The sequence below is a fragment of the Lottia gigantea genome, assembly GCF_000327385.1.
Source record: "Lottia gigantea unplaced genomic scaffold LOTGIsca_2, whole genome shotgun sequence".
Classification (NCBI taxonomy): domain Eukaryota; kingdom Metazoa; phylum Mollusca; class Gastropoda; family Lottiidae; genus Lottia; species Lottia gigantea.
In genome coordinates this window covers 7,008,901-7,025,085 of record NW_008708400.1, presented here as the reverse complement: position 1 = coordinate 7,025,085, position 16,185 = coordinate 7,008,901, and the positions used below count along the sequence as shown (strand labels likewise).

Genomic DNA, 16,185 nt, shown 5'->3' with positions numbered 1-16,185 from the left:
GTAAAGGGTCTACAAATAAGGTCTCACTTCCAGTGTTAGGAAATCATCTAAAATAATTTATTTCAGTCCAAAAAAAAGGTAACAAAATCACGCAAAGATATTGTCAGTGCAACAGCCATGTTATTTTCTATACGACATATTTGTATGTCAGCATCTGTTTCTGAGACTCATCAATGCTGCTAGTGTTTTATTTTTGTATGATATTTGATGTAAGGAAACTAACAATATGTGTAATGACTAATGTTTATATTTTTCAGGTTTAAATGAAAAGAAAGTTGAAGACAAACTTCAGTCAACTCCACCAACATCTAAATTAGTAGCTCGTTTATTTCCCAATCTTAATCAACAACAACAACAACAAGATAAACAACAAAAACAACAGCAGGTAGGCCTACTTTAATTTAAAATATTTTAAGATGTAAAGCTCTTGCCAGAAAAGTGGGACTTGACTATCAACCAGCAAACCTGGAGAGCTGTATAATGTTTAAGTACATATATGATATTCTATTTCTTCAATTTAGGAAGCTGAAAAATTACAGAATACGAAACAATCGGATGGTTTACAGTCTAAAATTTTACGTGATAAATTAGCTGAACTAGAGATTGAAATAGAGAGGTTTAGAAATGAAAATTCTGTTCTTGATAAATTACGTAAAGAAAGAGAAGAGGTAATATTGTCATGAATTATTGCCTTTGAAAGAGCAAAATACTTATTAATCCTTCTTAATTTTTGGGGCTGCTACATTGAGTTAAATCTGCCAATATAGTGTAATTGCAAATTTCAGCTAGCAATATAAACGTGCTGTTATTTTTTCCTGGTGAATTTTTTATAAGAACCTGTCAATAAGAGCTGAAATAGTCTTGGCATAAACAGACTACAATGTAATATTTTGTATCGCTTTGTGCCACATTGTGGATATGATTTACTGATAAAGAAGAGGTAAAAATCTTATTTTTGAACCTCATAAATTCCAGGGTTTGGCTAAGTTGAAGAAGGAAATTAATGATTTTGAGAAAGAGAAATCAGAAGAATTAAAAAGATTAGAAGAATTTAAAAATCAAGAAATGAAAAAACTCAAGTAAGTGAGGAATAAATGAATATCCTGTAAGTCATTGAGTTCAAATGGTGACAAAATATATAATTCAGGCTTCCAATAGTCCATTTGCTGTTCTGGAGGTGACATTTGTAAATCAGTGTGAAATTATCAGTTTGTATTGCAGGGCTGTTGATTTGGATCTACCGTATATTTCCGAATATAATGCGCACCCGTGTATAATGCGCAACCCTTCCTTTTCCCATTAAAATCAGGAAATATCCATTCACCCTTGTATAATGCGCACCCCTTGTTTACGAAAAATTTGAAGTCAGACTTGGCACATCACAGACACCATTATCATCCTGTATATTTGACACGATATCATCTATAATATAAACGCATTTGTTTGTACAATTGAGTCGTTGGCCTTTAGAGAATTGAGAAATGATGTTGTTTTAAAAGGCTAAACAAATCGATCCTCAACATCGATTCGCGGTATTTTGGAAGGGGAAAAAAACTCAAAAATTATTTGACCATGTTTACTGGCACCCCTTCTGTGTGTATCCCTTTTCAGGGTAAAAACCTGCGCATTATACACGGAAATATACGGTATATGCCAGACATGAACGATGGGGCTGCTCATATACATTGTATTGTACCTGGGAGTTTTATGCTCCTGAGAAATAGTTTGATTTGACCTTATGATTGTCAACAATTATTTCTATGAATACATTTTGTTGGTAATTCATACTTGCTTAGTTTTTCCTCACAATGATTTTATTTTTTGTATTTTCAGACATGAACGTAAAATGTTTGAGAAATACCAGAAAACAATAAGATCTATACCTGATAAAAAAGATAGGGAAGAAATAGACATGTTGAAAAATCAGGTAAGGAAAACTCCTCATACATTTTCCTTATATGTAGAAATTTGTATGATATTTGAAATATCCTTTTTTTTAGACCTTTAGACTCATCAAATATAAATCTAAATGAAAAATTATCTTTTAAAGAAGGGTTTTATTCTATATGTAGATAAATGAACTTCAAGAAGAAATGAAAAGGAAAGAAACGAGATGGACGTCAAGTCAAACAAGATTAAAAGATAAACTAGAGTTAGTGGAGTTGGAGAATAAAGAATTAAAGGATGAAATAAAACTACTAGAGAAAAAGAGAATCGAATGGATGCAGAAGGAAGCTGCTACTACATCGTCTAGTCAAAAGGTTTCCTTGTAATCTCTCCATTTAAATTTTCTATATCATCCATATATTGAATTTGTCATGATGTCGCTTGAGTTAATATTGAGAATAGTATTTTTAACAAAATTAATATTTGAATTATTGGTATAATAACAGTATCTAGAGTAAAACCATTTTTCTTATGTTGTCAATGGAAAAATAGAATCTTTGGTAAAATCTTTGCCAAATGTTACTTATAACTGTACCAAATAAAAAAATATTAGTGATGTGAACTTTCCAATTGATTTCAAATTGATAAACTTTTAAATTGCTGAGTCACATCATGTGTTCTTGAAAAGTTAACATTACCAAAAATATTTTGTAGGTTATGGTAAATGGGCACCAGTCCTATCCTAGGAGTAGTACACCTACAAAGGAAACAGAAGATAATCAGCCTAATGTCAATACCCATCACAGTAAGTAACTTCACAGACCATACCCTGTGGATTATTCACCATATAAATTTAGCTGTTCTTACCAATTTCTGCCAGTTTTACCAGTGTATGACAAGTTTTACCATTCTCTAGTCTAGATGTCATATAACTGATATTTTTCAAAATAGACTAAATGTTCAAGAAAGTTGATGATTTATGTTACGGGTTTTTATTTTTTACTTGCCTAATTTTGCTCAGAAGGTGAAATTTTATGATCTAATATAGTTTTTGAGACATATGATAAGAGCTGAAAGAGCATAGAAGGTTTATGATTATAACAATGTAATATTTTTCAGTATCCCCACCAAGAAGTCATGCCCCATTGCAGAAGAAATCGGTAGTAAATCAAGTAAAACAGTATGAAACAGCCAGTAAATCATTGAGTTTAACTACTGATTCTATACCTGCTTTACATCATTCTCTTGGTGATCCACAACCCCGAACACAACCCATTAAACTTACCAGGTAGGCTGAAAAATCACTGTCTAGCTTAAATGATGTTTCAAATCTTAACTTATGAATATGGAGTATTAAGCTCAAGAGCTAAAATATGACATGAACCTATTGCATGCACCACAATATGGTCCATAATGAGCTCAAGAAAAAATATTCCAAAATTCACTCTTTCTTGTCCTTGTCAACAAGAGACTTATTTCTAATCCCATGCTTTTCATATTGTCTTTTTTGTGATTATATTTCTCTTGATTAAATACTTTTTCCAATGACTGCGAAAGTTTAACCAGTTATAAATATCTAACTAGGTCTTCAGAGAATAATTCAACCTCTTTATCAACTTCCACATCAGCTTTATCATCATCAACAGCAACGACATCAAGTGTACCGCGTAAACTAGCTTCTAGATTGTTACTGGATAATCCCACCATAGACAAGGGGAATAAACAATATGAAGAATCACAACACTCTGATGGCAAGGTATTTGTTGTTATTTATGAAGATATAATTAGAACTAATTTGAACCAGGACGCGTATTCTCGAAATGATCTTAGGGCTAGGATATCCTAAAAACAGTGTTAGAAGTTAAGACACAAGGACTTCCTTGCGTTAAGATCGTTTCGAGAATACGCGACCTGGGAGCTAAAATTTATACTTTGAAATTATTTTTGTAACAGATTGAAAGAATATATAAGAATGGTGCTAGAGAAATATTATTTGCTAATGGAACTCGAAAAGAAATCTCATCAGATGGTCAATCTATAGTGGTATCATTTTTTAATGGTGATATAAAACAGATTTATCCAGATAAACGAGTGGTTAGTTTGTTTCTTATTTGTTCATGTTCTGTCCTGTGATTAATGTCTTGTGAATATAGATGACAAATTTACTTTGATATGCAAGGCCTACTATTATGAGAGTGAGAGCTTGTTTTTGCCTAATATCCTGTCAGTGTTCAGTGACCTTGCTTACATTGCTTATGCTTTTGAGTCCTCCCCTTTTCAACCAACTGTCCTGACCAAAATTTCTGTCAGCAGTATCAGATGAGCTCTGGTCAATTAGTTTCATTAGAGTCTCAACCTGTGTCTGTGGAATTTAAACGATTTTCGGTTTATATTTTGTATTTGTTTACTTAAAGGTATACTATTATGCTGATGCCCAGACCTCACATACAACTTATCCTGATAGCCTGGAAGTTTTACAGTTCCAAAAGTAAGAACAAGTAACTTTTCTTTGGAGATCCTGAATAAGTTCTGTTCTATTCAGTATTAGTTCTAGTTTGTGCTCTACTTCAAACTTACTGTTTTGAAGGAATATGAATTTGAATTTTTAATAATTTATTAAATACATATTGTTAATTTTTTCCAGTGGACAAATAGAGAAACATTACCCAGATGGAACCAAAGAAATTACCTTCCCAGATCAGACTGTAAAATATTTATTTCCTAATGGATCTGAAGAGAGTATATTTCCTGATGGAACAGTGATCCGAGTGGATGTCAGTGGAGATAAAACTATGGAATTTCCTAATGGACAGAGAGAAATTCATAATTCACAGTTTAAGGTGAGCTCTTAAGAATAGAATGACACAAACGAGCAACACTAAAATATGTTATATTTGGAATTTTTGTTATCCCTTATGTCAATGATAGCTGTTAATATGCTAATATTTGCACTTGATTTTGTCATTTTCTTTAGTGGATGTTTCTTTTTGAAGTGGATGCAGTTTTGGCTTTGTTTGTTCTTTCCTGGTGTTAAGAATGCATGTGGCTTTTTCAGTCCAACTTACTTACTTTTTTACCCATGTTTTGAAGAGAATCAACAGAAAGCTAGTCTTTTCCACCTGTGCTTTCGTATTTATTATACATTTATTTTCACAGTTTTTGTCAAACAATCTTAAGTATGTGTGTATTTAAATGGATAAGGGACCATCATGTTTTACATTTTATACATATATATTTATAGAGACGTGAATATCCAGACGGAACAGTTAAAACAGTTTATCCTGATGGTAGACAAGAGACACGATATTCCACTGGACGAGTGAGGCTAAAAGATAAAGATGGAAATGTTATTATGGATAGAATATGTTGATAGAATTAATATGGAAAACTGTGATTTTTATAAGAATGATCCAGTGAAGAGAATGTCTTATTGCTGGGACTTATTACCTTAAATGCCCCTGCAAATCCATCTGTCTGCCTTGCTCCAACTAGAAGTCATGCTTTAAAAAGGGTCTGTGTAAGTGATTGATCTGACTCTTGAGCCAGAATTAGCAAGATTGGAATAACAATTAGAATCTTGTCTAAAGCACATCTTCAAAGATGTTTTAAAATGTAGAATCTCCAGATAAGATGTTTTCTGGTGACATTGTCATGACAGATTGTTAATTTGGATGATGTGGCATTAATTATGTTGAAAATTACTTGTGATACAGGTCTATTTTCCAAGTCTGTCAGTTTGTACATAGTACATTATATTAGAAATACGGCCACTAAGTTATGATATTGTGGTTGGAATCATGAACTAGTGCTAGATGATATTTTAGAGTTCAATTTTTAATTCTTAAAGATATTCCATATTTGAAAGCTTTTATATTTTTGAATATAATTTTTAGCTTTTAGTTTCTTGAAAAAATGTTTCTCATAAAGTGCTCTATTTTTGTGTTCGATCTTTTCAAATGTCCGTCCTTAACTTTACTGCCTTGAAATTTAGTGTCAAATGCAAAACATGTCTTGATATACCCAAAGACTTTCTTGAATTTCCTAGTCCATGACATGATCATTTAACATTTTACGATGCAGAAATGCCTCTATATTTTTCTCAGATGCTCACAAGTGCCTGTGTGTTCATTAAAATATAATAGCCAGGTCATAGTTGCTTAAACTGCACATTCAATGCATAAAAATTGCTTGAAAAATGGACAGCTTTCTTCTGTTTTTTTTTAATCTTGTGTCAAATTTTATCTTGAGCCTATTGAAATTTTCATACATAGATTGAGATCATTGTAAATTGTTGTTTTTGCCAATATGTTATTGTAAATAATCTCAATATTATTTATTTGTATCAATTATCAATATGTTAGTCAAAATGGTTTTTATAACTGGAAATGATTAAAATTGCTATAAACTATTGTTTTGTTCAAAATTACTTCCCTTTGGCCCCTCCTATTTTTTTGGAGCTATGAAATGAAGATATTTTCAATTGTAGGAGTTAAGAACAGACCTTGGGACCTGCTCTATCTAGTCACAGATTATTTGACCATATTACTGTGACAAAAGTATTGCATCATGTTGCTGTGACATCACTTTGTCTGAGACTTATTGTCATAGAGACTCATTTATTTTAACCCAATATCCTGTGACCATGCCACATGCTAGGTTCAATATTCAATGCAAAATAAATATCTGTCTTGTCTTTTATATTGATTTGCTGGTTAAACCTTTCATTAGCAATCTCAAAGTATAAAGACAATTGATTTTAGTTAAATTGTTGATTAAAAATAACATCAATCAATTCTTCAAACATTGTTTAATCCTTAAAGAATCATGGAACTTTAGAAATTGCATAGATTGTACTAATTAAACAATTATACTTAAATAATAACAGACCAAAGAGAGAAAAATTACTGTATTGTACTACACAAACTATTGGCATAACAATAGTTGTACATTTATTCAAAAGATGCACACAAAGATCATACAATTCTCTATTTTGGTTCGAATTAATAATTTCATAAAGGTTCTTTTTTTGTCATTAAGTGACATTATTTAAATTCAATTGTCTGCTCAATACATCATTACAAATACCCTGGTTACAACTGACACATTGTCATTGTCGAATTGGATTGTGGAGATATTTTAACTGGAAGAAAAGAGATAAACAGACAGATGGCAGTTATTGGATAAACGTAGATCTATGTTGGATGTTATCCTTATTTAAAGCACATTTCAAAATAGAATTTTCATACAATCAAATAAAAATACCATTTAAACGTTTTTTATGATTTATAAGTACAGTTACAGATCTTTGAAATTCCATGGAATTATTAGTCAGTAAGTGATTTTGCATCAATTTGTGCTGATGCAGGTAGGCATTGCCATATGTCATATAGTAACAATAAGAATTCTTCTTTGCTGATAAATGAGACTTTATTGGCTGATATGAAAATTTGGCTAATATTTTGATCTTGGTAAAAGTCTTGCTTAATGGCAGAATCAATGAGTCTCCACTGGTTGTACAAAATTTGAAGCTAATGACACAACTACTTTTTGGGTTACCACTTTGATAATGTTTTTGATCCTTTACCTCGAATAGCTTGTCAAAAAATTCTTAAACATGAGGCTCATTGACAAGTTAATGTGTGACGCTAATGATTGATTAAGGTTACGTATTTGGTTTAACACTTTGAGAATGTTTATCAGCCTGGGCTTGTAATAAGTCTAAACGTTTTCTCATATAATGTTGCCAATGTAATAACTGTTGGTCATCTATAAACTTAGAACACTGGGAATTCACTAGTTCTTTACGGAAATGTTCATATTGTAATAATTCTAAAAAATGGAGGCACTGTGGATATCTGTAAAATACAAAAATAAATATGAATAATTATATCTTGATCCCGTATACACGATATCACCCAATTTGATTGGATAACAGCAGTCACGTGCATTCGGTTTATATCTGTGTAAACAGAATGTAAATATAAGCTCTGCCTCTTAACGGAGTACTTTTATCATTGAGTTTGATACATGGCGATCGATGTATAAACAGAATTTTTTATTATAAATAATTGATTCTAAATACATATGAGACTGAGTGAGTAGATTTTCTTAAACACACTTAAAGAACGAATATCATTCTATTTCAAATGTTTTTATTTATAATAAAAGAAAATTCAATACTTACTTGAGGAAACAGGCATACTTAGAATCTTTCCAATATAGCAGATATTTCAAATAGTTAATAAAACACTGATCTTTAAAATACCCTCTCTGAGCTAAAACTGAAAAGAATAGATAGATTATTACAATTAAGTTTAGGTAGAAAATAGGCATAAAATTTGTCTGGGGCTGATACCGGTATAAAGAATAGTAGTGAAATAAAGTAATGCCGTTATTCATATATATAGAAAGATTCCTTAAAACAGTTTTCATTTTTATACTCCCACATCTCTCTATGTGGACGTATATTGTCGGCACTCCTGTCGGTCCGTCGGTCAACATTTGCTTGTAAAAACTAGATTTTTTGACGGAATCAAATGAAATTCGGTATGTGTATACATATTCATAAAACGAAGATCAAGATCAAATTTGAGCTATTTTCGGCTGTTAGAAGCAGAGTTATTGCCCTTGCCCCAAAATCTTGAATATGCTATTACTCTGTTAGTTTTCAACCGATTTTGATGAAACCTAAATGGATGTTTCTTTTTTACCATCCGCATGCTGTGAAGGGCGTATATGGCTGTGGTCCACTATCTTTTATGAAAACAATCATCTTCCATTATAATGATTAAAGTTGGTAGAAAGAGTTATCAGCTAATGTAAGAAATATTTTCTCATATTTTGATTGATTATTATGACTTTGCACTGATAGGTCATTGAGTTGAAGACACAATGTACCTTGAGAAGGCAATAGATTTAAAGGTTATTAATACACTGTTCACATAGCACTGATCTAACTAGGGTTCTAGGTCATAACTCACTGACATTTGTTGACAGTTTGTATGTGTTAAGACAGCTCCAGTCATACATGTCAAGGACATAGAATAATGCATGCAAATGAGGCAACTGTTTTAATTTTGAAACTATCACCAAACATTAGGAGTGGTTCTTTTTTTTCATATTATGTATTTTAAACCCTCTTTGGTTTATTTAAATTGAATTGCGCTACGGTCTTTTATAAGTTTAATTGTTCTGTTTAAAATACACTAGATTTACAGAATAATTAGGCCATGTCAAGTAGAGGTTACATTGTATTTTGAGAAGCGTCAATCAAAAACTATGCACTGTGCATGTTAAAAGTTTTTTGTGTTGATTATCAACTTTAATAATTATAATTATGAACGTCAATCAAAATTGATTTGTTTAAAATGAGTTGTAAATTCCACCTGTGGTTAATTTCACAGATGATTTAAGTAGTGTGCTGGCTATCTAATCTATCATAGCTTAAGTTCAAATATAACAAACCATATTTCATTTCTAGATATAAACTAATAGCTAAAAACAGATAACTTACAGTTTAAATAATTAGGATTGGCCAAACACTGAACAAATTCTAATTCAACTTGAAAACGGATTCTCTGTTGTTCTTCAGTTTCTGAAATAAACAATATCAAATTATGAACTCATTTAGGAATTGTTGAACACTATATCTGGAAGGGCATCACCTAATAATTCCCGTTTTTGAGACTCTAGTTACCTCGGTCTGGTCAAAAAAATGTCACAACTGTCCCTTTAAAGTTAGGCCTAATATAAATAATAAAGCTCATAAAAGAAATAAAAACTATTAGTAAGTGGAGAAATTGTTTAAATTTAATGAAAATCCATTCAAATCTACTTTTTCAGCTATTCTATAAATCTACCAGAGTTGTTTTTTAAACTTAAAGGGCCATTCTGCTTTTTTTGTAAATCATTTTCATTATCAAAAACGTCCTAATTTATACCTGAAAATATTTCTAAAATACGCGGTATGCTATTTATATCTATATATCTACTTGATCAAACTGAATTTGTTTTAAAAGGGTTAATTAAAATTACTACTACTAATTGTTAATTAAGCAGTATGACATAATTTCGGTGATTGGCTTTATAATGACTCGTTATATTTGGTTGAAAAGTTTAGAAAACGTAGGAGACATATTTCTCTACAAATAGTCGTTTATTTTACTCAAATCAGTGGGCTATAACGTGTAGCCTAGTAGTTTTTTAACAGCTTGCAAAACACATAATGAACTTTAAAAGGTTATATAACGTTTTATGTAAAGTTTTGGCGTTGAAAAATTAATGGCTCGATCTTTCAAGTTTAAACTTTCAGATAAGTTATGGTTTACATTTGTATAGATTTTGGTTTATTATTTTATAGTGTTCCCAAATTAGAGCAAAAAAATTTTTGACCTACAAAAAAGCGGAATGTCCCTTTAAAATCATTGATAATGGAAAATACCGTGACATCGTATCTACTGTTTTGCAGACTAGCTTACCTGTCATTTTAATAAATAGTTTACAGCCTGTTTAATAAAGAAAGTTAACTAAAGAGTCTTTTTGTAGAGAAACAGAATGAAAAATGTAAACAAAAAAATTTCGACGCCTTTTAATAAATTAGAGTTATCTTCCCTTTGTAATTGGTGTCAAATCGTACACATTCGAAAATGTACAAGTCGTAAATTGGAGTCAAATCGTCCAATACATCAAATGGATGGAAATTTGCATTAAGCATATTAAATTTGTAACTTGATGGACGGTTTCTTGTTGTTTTTGCACAAGAAATAGGGGCAATTTTCTTCTCTTAATACGATACAGACCTGAAATAGCAATATTATACGTCACAATTTTAAAATATTTTGATTTGACAAGTTTTGCAGGCCATTGTTCTACTTTGGGGATTATTTGTAGAATGCTTTGTCAAATTTGATAACGAATAAGACGCTTTGGTTTAGACCTTTTGAGGGTACCAAAATAATTTTCATTCCGAAGCACTTATTTTGGCCACTGACTATGAAAGACTGAAGACATGATAGCTGTCTATCTATACTCCAGTTGGTATCTTTCATCCTGAGTATAAACATATATATTGTTTACAACCAGTACAACGAAACATTTGGCCTGATGAAAGAAATCTTACTGCTCACTGGTTAAAGCCATAGTGTAATGGAGGATAATGAGACCAATACCCCACTTTTGAAAAGGCGAACAAACTTAAGAGGAGTTTTATTAAGAAAGAAAATTGGTCTTTTTCAATTGCATATTTCAAATCTACATAGACCCCCCATTTAAGCCATTAAACTTGGATTGTGTTACGCCCTAGTAGTCACTGTGACTTGAATTGAATTTTTTCTCCTTTTTAGTTGTCATCAGTGAAGTTTAAAACTTCCCTGTTTTTTTCTTTTCGTCGGGAGAAAAACAATCTCATATTTCTTCTTTGAAAAGATACAAAGTTCATCTTTTGTTTTTTTTTTCATTTTAAAGCATGTAGCCCACGATCTTATTACAGTTCATTTAATCATAAAGTAACCGGTGGGTTCGTTTTGCCGCATTGCCCAACTTGCCGCATCGTGCCCAACTGCACAAAAACAACTTGTAAAACGAAATTAAAGGTTTCTGATAAAATCCGGAATGGCCATTTGTTTCACATGAAACGAAATATTTCAATCTGTTGCCCCGCATCGATTTTCTTATTTATGATTTGGACATATAGTTAGGGAAGTCGAAACTATAGTTTCAAGACTCGTACTGTGCCTTTTTACAGAGGCATACTCTTCGCTCTTATGGTGACAATACTTAGTTTTCAAAATATAACCCTCACCGCTCACGGTTTTAGATTCCGCAATACTTATTTTCCTGTGGATCAATCCGATGTCTGAACTGTCATTTTTTTCTAAACAATCGCAGGTTCGTCTATTTTTGTCTCCATCTGCCGACTTTTATCTGGAACCAGTGGAATTATAAGGCACAACTAATACGAGAATTCTAAACTTCTCCTTGCTTGATAATTCTGATTTACTATTCAGAAGATTTTTACTTTCAAACATTTAAGTTGATATTTTTTCTAGCACGTGGGTGACGTTATAGGCACGCAGTAGAGGGACATAACTCTTGCAAGTTATGACCAAGATTTTATTTATTGAACTTGTCTTGTTTCGTTTCATGGATTTATGTATTTTGTATTACGGTTCTGATCGTTTGTACTTGGTATTTATTTTATTCCAGATTTTACTATAAAAACAGGTCCAAATTATAAATAAAGCAGATTAAAATATTCCGTTTCATGTGAAACAAATGGCCATGGATTTTATGAGAAACCTTTGGATTCATTTAAAAAGTCGTTTTTGTGCAGTTGGGCACGATGCGGCATGTAAGGCAATGCGGCAAAACGAACCCATCGTAAAGCAACCCATGTGTGCGTGAACCGAGAAACGACAATTTAACACTCTTATTTGAATTTTAAAGTGATACTACGTCTTAGAATGAACATACAATTAAAGTTCTAAAGAATGGTCAATATGAGTATATATTCATTAGTGAACTTACCTGTTGTAGCGGGGTTTAAGTCTAATTCAGTCTAAATTAATCATTTCGGGTAAACTAAGAATTTGCATAATATTTTAATAGATTCACAATTTATCAGACACCAAGGAAATCATTTCGGGCATAGATTTAATTGGGATAAATTGACAATGGGTTCACACAATAGGGTTACAACAGATCGACTTCTGTCAACGTAGGGGATTAAAAGTATCAATAGGTTATGTCATGTGAATGTCCACTTGTAACAAAGAAGCTTGGTAGGTAGGTAGATGACAAGTTAACGTTCGCTTCCAGAGGATGCTGATGTCGCAAACTAGGTAGTTGTTGGTAGTCGTAGTAGTTGGTAGTTGGATTGGTTCAAATTGGATGATTCTGTGTTGTTGGTTTGGTTGTTGATTCTTCGTCAGATCTGGTCGGGTCGAATGACATGGCGGTGAAACTCGGCCCTGGATGGTGTGGCGTGAGTTACTCGATCTCCTTCATTCTTCCAAACTCTGATCATGGTATTTCCTGTTGATTGGTAGTCGAATGGTAGTCGTTGGTTTGGTTTGGTTTGGTTAATTATCTGTTATCTGTTGGAAAACTAGAAGACCTGAAAAAAAAGGAAAAAAAAGGAAGTGAGAAAAGAGGGAGGAAAAAAGGGGTGGGGGGGGGGGGGGGGTGGAGCTTTCAACAAAAGGGGGGAGGATGTTCTCTGATGTTTCTGCAATGAAACTTGTTAAATTGATTGGATATAATTTAAAAGTGTTATGAAACTTTGAGTATAAAAACTTAGCCTATCTGTTCAAGACAGATTTGGTTATAAAATGGAAGACTAGTTCCATTATCGTATACCAGTGGTCCGTGGGTGGAGCCAAAACATTCTGTATGGTGAGTGGTATGCCGTTGGTTTCCAGGTACTCTAGCAGTGGCTTACGAGCGGGTTTCAGTTCAGTACATTGAATGAGGACATGCGACCTTGTGGCAACGTGGCCGTAGCGACATTTAATGGCGTTGAACTGATGGTCTCGTAGTACGTTGTTGGTCCGGAGTCTGGTTGAGACAAAGAAGCTTGAGACACAAAGCATTTTATAGACAATAGAGAGTTCACTTAAAGGGTTTGAAAAAAGGGTCTGGGTAACAAAGCATTAGATGGGGCTACCAAAAAAATGGGGGGAGGGGAGGGGGATAAATTCACAAAAGAAGGGAATTTTGTGGGGGGAATTTTGAGCAACGGGTTTAACGTGAAAACGTTGATCCTCAGAATGATTCCCGAACTGATGTCTTCCACTTGTTCATGTGGCTTGACAAAGAAATCATCGAAAGCTATACAAATTTGTGCACAAAACATGCTCACTTTTACGTTTGAAACAAAACTGTACATGCATGTTTCCGGTTTTAGTGGTTTTGGTATTTTAGGTTGATGTATTACAATGCTAAGGGTGAGTGATGGAGAAATATTTTCTCAAAGGGGGATTTGGATCACGAAGTCTGAGAAGCACTTCTTTATCCATTGGTGAGCTTTTGTTCAACTCATCAATGTGATCTCATCATTCTGAACATTCACTAATTATGGTTCAACTTAATCCAGTTATTAGTTTGTAAAGTATTAACTCCTATCATTTAAGTGTACTTTTTTAAACTTCTTTGTTATTTATTCTACTTTCAGGGTTTGTTATTATTGTAAAGTTTAGAAAATCTACCCATTGTGTGTTCGTTCAAGCGATAACAATTTAAATTTATATAAGAAACAAAAATAGGGTTCATTTTTCTCGAGACTGAATGTACCTAGGACGCATTTTTAGAAAATAAAGTTAGCTTTCTATCACATGCTCCATTTACCATTGGTATTTAAATATAACATTTTATCCCCTATATTAACAATAGAATATTCCAATCAATATTTAACTGAGTCACACTTCACAATATCAGTTACAAGTCAGTCGACTACCGAGCACCTTACATTATATACAATGGGGGTGCAGAGTTACGGGAGTTTGCTCCCCCTGTTACTCTTCACAACGGTGTATGCTGGTTCCTATTTTACTGTGTGTACGTCTAAAGATGAAAAAACCGTCGGAGACTTTGTGATTGAAGATTATGGTGGTAACAACATCAGCCTGTCCCAGAAATACCCCGGGAAAATCCTCATGTTGGTAAATACAGCAACATTTTGAGGTGAGTTTTTCATCCATTCTTTTGTTTTATTTATGTAAACTGTCTAATCATTTCACATTACACAGGCTCATAATTTGTTACTTTGAACTTTTCATTCATTTATTGGATTAATTCATCCGTACCGCTACTGACTTGGCATTTGATAATTTGAATCAATCTCGTCATTGATTTAAATCAGACCATATGTTAGTAGTATAATATATGTGAAATGTAGACAATGTAATCGCTTCACTGGTGACGAAAATGTAAATTTATTGTGTTCTGTGGGAGAAAATCAATATTTGCAATATAGGGATGCATGTATTAGAATGTGTCAGCCTCTCTGTATCTGCTTCCGCATTTGTGCCCAATTTAATGGCTTAGTGATCCTAAAGTGAAATTTCACGTTAACAATTCGCATTTTGTCTAAAAAGTGATCGCTTGTTACATACAGTTACTTTGACTTGTCTAACTGGCTTTTCTACAACTTATTTTAAAGTTTGAATAGTCTGCTTTATCAATTTATTCCATGCAGATACAGTAACACTTGTATCAACGGCCACCCAACCTGTATTGAGCATGAATGGCCACCCAAAGTCCACCAAATGTCAATGGACAATTTTGGATGTATTATGACAAACCGAGTTTTTATTTTGAGAAAGGATGGATACGGAGAACTGAACCATAACTATTAGCACTTTCTAGAACAAATATATATTTGTAAGACTGGATCTCTTTTAACATGGAGCCTCTTGTCAAATCTACATGTCCAAGCGATTCTTAAGTAACTTGTAGCTAAATAATGTTTGCTTGTTTTTATATCAGTGTTATATGAATATTTTGAAGCTATGTCAGCGTGTTCTAGGATAATATAAATTATATGTCTAGAATATTCTGCAAGATGAGATATAACTAGCGATAAATGTAAGAACTATAGTTGTAAACTAAACTCGAATTTTTCATCACATGATTTTCATCACTTCGTTAATTTCTGCCAGATTTTCTTCTTTATTCAGCTATTCATTCATTAAGTAACAGATAGGTTTTATTAACAGAAGTTGGCTATCGCCTGATTGAATCATACATGATTTGTACGTGTATATCATGTGTACAGTAGTCCATAATCAACTTGATTTTAAGGAACGTGACACTTTATCTCGTCGGACCATTGTATATGAATATTAATGGGAGAAAGTATAATTGCTTTTTCTATTAGTGTCTAATTGTTGTCACTTTATCACTTTCAAAATAAAAGTCTCTCTGGTTTAAAATCGCAGGTTTTATTTTGCTCTTTATCATATAGTAAATGAGGGTGACATTAAACCTACTGGACATGAACAGGACACACCAGAAAGTTTATCAATATTATATATACCCTCAGTATTTCTACAGTGGTAAATAAAAGGAACATTGTTTTGTCGTCTAAATGTCAACGACATACAAACATGTTCCTGTTCCTATTAAAATTTTTAAGTTAAAGTTTTTATATGCCATGTTACGAAAAGTATTTAAAGGCACTGACGAGCCAATCAGACCTACGTGTATGTATTATAGATGTAGAGAGTCAGTCAGTAAATGGGCGTAGTATAAGCAGTGCGGATATGTAATCCCCAGAGCTTTTACGCCCCCCCCCCCCCCCCC

At 32.8% G+C, this 16,185-nt stretch overlaps 2 protein-coding genes across 2 annotated transcripts; one reads left to right on the top strand and one right to left on the bottom strand.

The window, feature by feature from the left end:
- Nucleotides 1–1,738: 1,738 nt before the first annotated feature.
- LOTGIDRAFT_103874 (hypothetical protein) lies at nucleotides 1,739–5,257 on the top strand (the record flags this gene model as incomplete). Its single annotated transcript, XM_009053568.1, has 8 exons — nucleotides 1,739–1,927; nucleotides 2,073–2,253; nucleotides 2,640–2,718; nucleotides 3,445–3,643; nucleotides 3,841–3,981; nucleotides 4,302–4,375; nucleotides 4,532–4,727; nucleotides 5,129–5,257. The coding sequence occupies 8 exons, from the start codon at nucleotides 1,739–1,741 to the stop codon at nucleotides 5,255–5,257; spliced, it is 1,188 nt and encodes a 395-aa protein (XP_009051816.1).
- A 2,292-nt stretch (nucleotides 5,258–7,549) lies between these two features.
- On the bottom strand, nucleotides 7,550–10,371 carry LOTGIDRAFT_153089 (hypothetical protein; the record flags this gene model as incomplete). Its single annotated transcript, XM_009053567.1, has 4 exons — nucleotides 7,550–7,742; nucleotides 8,072–8,168; nucleotides 9,401–9,481; nucleotides 10,365–10,371. 4 exons carry the CDS (start codon nucleotides 10,369–10,371, stop codon nucleotides 7,550–7,552), a joined length of 378 nt encoding a protein of 125 aa, XP_009051815.1.
- Between the last annotated feature and the right edge of the window lie 5,814 nt (nucleotides 10,372–16,185).